Source organism: Myotis brandtii, unplaced genomic scaffold (genome assembly GCF_000412655.1).
Source record: "Myotis brandtii unplaced genomic scaffold, ASM41265v1 scaffold1172, whole genome shotgun sequence".
Taxonomy (NCBI): domain Eukaryota; kingdom Metazoa; phylum Chordata; class Mammalia; order Chiroptera; family Vespertilionidae; genus Myotis; species Myotis brandtii.
Window position 1 is genome coordinate 510,388 of NW_005354058.1, and position 5,699 is coordinate 516,086.

General features: G+C 46.6%; 1 protein-coding gene across 1 annotated transcript in view; it reads left to right on the plus strand.

Moving 5' to 3' along the window:
• Positions 1–5,699, plus strand: part of LOC102255643 (histone-lysine N-methyltransferase Smyd1) — a gene marked incomplete at its 3' end in the record, with an annotated part of 29,809 nt that overhangs the window by 19,388 nt on the left and 4,722 nt on the right. Inside the window, exons 2-3 of the mRNA XM_005858410.2 lie at positions 1,258–1,434; positions 3,170–3,383. Coding sequence (XP_005858472.2) covers positions 1,258–1,434; positions 3,170–3,383 — 391 coding nt within the window. The remainder of the gene's footprint in view (positions 1–1,257; positions 1,435–3,169; positions 3,384–5,699) is intronic.

The window sequence follows — 5,699 nt, forward strand, 5'->3', positions numbered from 1 at the left end:
GTTAGGAAGATCTGCCCTAATGAGACGCCCAGGCAGTGTCAGCCCAGAGGGCAGTGCCAGGGTGCATACCCAGTGCAGGCAATAAGGGGGCGCTCTCTGCACAGGATTTAAAAACAATAAACAAAACTATAAAACTCAATTGTCACCGTGCACCAGCAATTCTAAACAATGTCAGAGATGAAATACTCTTCCTTGAAAAAAAAATCTATATTGCTCTAAAAAAAAAAAGATTGCTGTTGAGTAAACTTCAAATCAGCACATTTTAAAATTACTTATCCTTGAACAAACATTGTATTCTGCCTGGAAGTTAATTCGGAGGACTCTCAGTTGGATCGCCAGCCCCTAACACATGCGCACTTGGCTGCACTGTTTGCTGTCAGGTAAGTTTTTAGGGTTCAGAGTTGTTGGAGCTTACGCTGGCCACAGTGATGTCTCCAGTCCCTGAGACACCACATCTCCTTGCCGTGTAAGCAGCTTAGAATTCAGCAGTAAAAGATAAAGAAGCAGAACTTCTGTTATTCTAGGTGACCACTTGGAGTTTTTATTAGCTTCTAAAAGAATATGTTTTTATTGATTTTAGAGAGGAAAGGAGAGGGAGAGAGAACCATCAATCGGCTGCCTCCTGCACGCCCCCTCCTGGGGATGTGGGGGTTGAGCCAGCAACCTGGGCATTGTGCCCTGACCAGGAACTGAACAGGGGACATTGCGATGCATGGGATGACGCTCAACCTACTGAACCACGGAGGCCAGGGCTTATTAGCATTTAAAATGTAAAACAATGCAACAGTGTGAGAACTATGAAGTGTAATATATATGTTTGGTAGGTACAACTTTTAGTTTCTACATGAAATGTGTATATGTATATGAATATAAGTATATGAATACATATCAGTGCCAGGAACACTTTGTGCCTCCCCTATCCCAGCGCTCCCAGCACTGTACGGTGATTGCAGGTTCCCCTGTCCCTCTGGCCACTTGTGGGAGTCCCAGTGCCTGTAGGTCATACACCTATACTCGCCGAGTTGACTTGAAGGGCTTATATGCAGAGCTCAGTAGTGTTCCCATTGGGTTCCCTTTAAAATATCTGCTAGAAAGATAGTTACAGCTAATGGCCTTTGGAAGCCCGGCCCCTCTCTTTGAAAAGTGGGAGTTGGAAGCTTAGAAAGACAAGGATGGCCCCCCGTCTTTGAAAGGCCAGTGTGGTCCCTTTTCATGGCGCCCCCGGAATTCAGTCACGTTTTCTCCCTCTGTTTCCAGCCTCGTTAACTTTGTGTGCCACACCTGCTTCAAGAGGCAGGAGAAGCTCCATCACTGTGGGCAGTGCAAGTTTGCGCGTTACTGTGACCGCACCTGCCAGAAGGATGCGTGGGTAAACCACAAGAAGGAGTGCTTGGCCGTCAAGAGATACGGGAAGGTACCCAATGAGAACATCAGGTCAGAGCTGGGCCCTGCGGAAATGTTTGGGATTTCCGGATGTCAGGGGGCAGGGTGGTGGCAGTGACAGCATTCCCAGACCCAAGGAAGTCGGGCTGAGTGCAAAAGCAGGACAGCGCCCCCAAGAGACCGGATATGGACACGTCTATGAACTCCCTTTAGGTCTGGGAGCCCGTCTAAGAGGGAGGACAGGTTAATGGCACCAAAATACAGACCCTGGCTGGAGCTGCCTGCAGACGCATTCTGTATGGCTCCCTCATATTTAATTTAAAAATATTAATCTGCCAATGTTCAAAAATTGGAAATTTCACATTTAAAAAAATTAGTTTTTTTGGCCTGTCTTGAAAAAAAAATCTGAAGATTTGGCAAAATGAGGTAGAGCTCGATACATCTACCCCCTTTACAAAACACTGACACTGGGCTGAAGTCTGTCACCCATTAGTCTCTAATCTCTGAGCTTTGTGACATTCTTCCTAATATTTGGAGGTAGCAGACACCCCAGACCAAATCTTATTTCCCCGAGTTCTATCCTGCGCTCCATGTGGGGACATCTGGGTTCTCAGGTGCCTGGGGTCCCCGGCAGGGCATCTCTGTGGAAATAACCCCATGACCCAAATGAGAGGAAAAAAGGGCCATACTTTTCCAAGGGGGTTCCTCTTCAGGGGGTTTCTGTCCTAGGCCACCAGTCCTTCCCTGCTGCCTGGCCAGTGAATGGCAGAGTTGCCAAAGTGTCCCTTGGGTAAAGGCTTCATCTTGTGGGTATGGGCTGCTTACTCATTAACAGGGGTCCTCTCTGCCCTCAGGGTTAAGTACACCCCTCTGTCTCACCCTCAAAGCCCTGAGCTCTCCTGAGCCCTCTGCTCCAGCCAGGCCACATCCCTTCCTGCTTCCTGCTGATGCCATGCTCTTGGCTGCATCCAGGCCTTTGCTTATACTGTCTCTCCACCTAGATTGTCTTCTTCACCTTCTCTTTATCCAATCATTAAGAATATAAATAAGTTTACACACAAAGATCTCCCAAATGCCTCTGGAGGTTAGCATGACAGGGAATATATGTTATCCTCATTTTACTGGTCATTAGAGAGGTTCAGGGAGGTGAAATGACTTGCCAAGGGTCACACAGGAAGAAGCAGAAACAGACTTGAACCCAGGTCATTAGGCTCCTTTGCCAGTGCTCATCTCAGTAGCCATACTACCAGGAGAGACCCAGGCTGCCATACCTCATGGTGTCCCCAGACCCCATGCAGGCTCTGCTAGACCCACATAACCTGGCTTCTGCCCACCTCTCCACCTTTATTTGTTTTCCACTCCTCACGCCCTGTGCTGCAGCCTCCTTGGTCTTCTTGCTGTTTCTTCTTCATGCCAAGCTCATTCCTCCTTCAGAGCCTTTGTACTCACTGCTCTTTCCCCATCGCACACAGAGCTGGCTCCTTCTGTTCAGCTCGAGTGTGCCTCACCCCTGCCACCTCCCCGGGTCCCCTTGTCTTCTCCTCCACCCCCTCCCACTTTCTATCATGTTACCTGATTCTATTTTCTGCACAGCATTTAACACTAGTTTAATGATCTTTTAAACTTCTGTCTCCCCCACTATAAGAAACTTCATGATAGAAGAAATTCTGTCTAGTTCAAAACTGTCTTGGGCCTGGCACTGTACCTGGCATGCATTAGACACTCAGTACATGCTTGTTGAATGAATGGAAGCAGTGGGTCTCCCTAACCCGGCCCTTCTCCACAGGCTGGCTGCACGCATCATGTGGCGGGTAGAGAGAGAGGGCACCGGGCTCACAGAGGGCTGCCTGGTGTCCGTGGACGACCTGCAGAACCACGTGGAGAACTTTGGGGAGGAGGAGCAGAAGCAGCTGCGGGTGGACGTGGATACTTTCTTGCAGTACTGGCTGCCCCAGAGCCAGCAGTTCAGCATGCAGTACATCTCCCACATCTTCGGCGTGGTACGGTTTCTCATGAAGTGGGGGTGGGGGTGGGTGACAGCTGGGATTGTCCACCAAGTAAGTTTTCAGATGCTGCCAGGCCAGAGTGGGGAGGAAGGGCCAAGAGAAGAACTGGAGGGAGACAGAGCCCTCGAATGAACAATTGTCACCCTGTCCTCTGTCCTTCTGGTCTTGCTTACTGTGAGGTCATTCCTGCCCCATCTGACGTTGGCATCCCAACAAGACTTTCCATTATCTCTGGATGGTAGATTTGGATGTTATTTTACTGCCTTATTTATCTGCATGTCTTGTTTTCTCTGCTTTCCACTTTGAAAACAAAGACCCAATTACCATCCCTTCTTGCCTATTAGTCACCTTGAAAATAAGGCCCTTCTTCTTCGGAGGTCTGAGGGGAAGGATAATGGGAGTAGTGGGTGTGGAAGCCAGAGAGAGGAGAGGAAGGGCCCCTCTCTCCCAGCCCTGAGAGTCCAGGAGGTGAGGGTGGGAGTCCGGAGGGTCACCAGGCCTTGGGCTGTGGGGATAGATGTCTTCTTTCTGGCAGGTCCAGCACCTTCTGTGGGGTTGGTGAACAGGCCAAAGAGGGAGGTTATTGTCATAATAACAACAGCAGGATCAGAACCAACATCTCTAGTCGTTACCATGTGCCAGTGCCTCTGCAATGTCAGAGTTCCTCAGAGAAACAGTCATCTATCATCTATCTATCTATCTATCTATCTATCTATCTATCTATCTACCATCTATCTATCTTTCATCTATCTACCTATTGACAGAGATGATTTATTTTAATGAATTAGCCCTTGAGATTGTAGAGTGTAAATTCAAAATCTGTCGACAAGTCTGCAGGCAGGACAGCCCAAAAAAGAGTTGTGGTTTGAGTCCAAAGGCCGACTACTGGCAGAATTCCTTCCTGCTCAGGGGAAGTCAGTCTTTGTTCTATTAAGTTTGTTAACTGATCACATGAGGCCACCTACGTTGTGCAGGATAATTTGCTTTATTCCAAATCTACTGATTTAAATGCTAATCTATCCAAAAAACACCTTCACAGAAACACAGAATAATGTTTGACCAAATATGTGGGCACCGCAGCCCAGCCAAGGTGACATATAAAATTAACTATCATAGCTTCCCATGTATTATTTTATGCAAGTTTTACAACCCAAGGTGAAATTCATGCTTTCAACATTCCTATTTTATGAACAGAAAGCCTAGGCCCAGAGAGATTTACATGACTTCCACAGGCCACACAGTGAGCTGGTGTCCGTGGAAGGGCTAGAAGCAGCCTGCCTGGTGCTGGAGTTGCTACTCTTAGCACTTGGGCTCCAAGGCTTGGGTGTCATAGACCATCCTTGGTAACCCCAAGGGCCTGGGGACTGCAGCCACAGGATGGCATAATTACCAAAGTGCAGAGCTAAAAGGACCGTAGAGATCATCTGGTCCAACTCTCTCAGCCTACAGATGGGAAAATGGGGCTCAGAGACTAAGGTAACACAGCTTGTTAGTCCTGACAGGCTTAACTTCATGTATTTGCTGAATGACTGATGAGATTGAATGGAGAAAGTGACAGTCCTCCAATTCTATAGCAAATAGCCATGTGCCGTACATATCGATATACACATGTAAATGTATATTTTATTATGCATAGTATGTATTTCTGTTATTATTTAAATATAAAGCAGAAATATCTGCAGTTGTCAATGTAGTTTAGGTTATATTTTTTCTTATGCATTTTCATGCCCTGCTAGCAGATATTTGGAATCTGTTTCTATAAAGAACCACTTATTTTTAAGGGAAAGGAAATAAATCGAGTGTCATATAAGTAATAACCAACTTGATTTGTCTTGGATTTATAAATAAATGTTGCACCCATCAGAATTTAAAATTGTGAACAGGGAGTATAAAATATCCAGCAGACACAATAAAACAGAAATGTCAATTTTCTCTTATGAACAGCTATAGGAGTTGAGGGTGGGTAGACAAAGAAAGCAGAGGACACACACACACACACACACACACACACACACACACACACCCCGGAAGGCAGAGTAGTGCATGGAGAGGGAAACCAAATAGATACTGGGGAAGACTCATGTGAGACCCAGGTACAGGAAAAGGAGAGACTTTCTGAATCAACATTTCTATCTTTGGCCTTTTTATTTTTTATCATTTTTTTAAATTGATTTCAGAGGGGAAGGGAGAGGGACAGAGAGATAGAAACATCAATGATAAGAGAGAACCATTGATAGGCTGCCTCCTGCCCACAACCTGGGCATGTGCCCTGATCAGGAATTGAACTGTGACCTCCTGGTTCATAGGTCA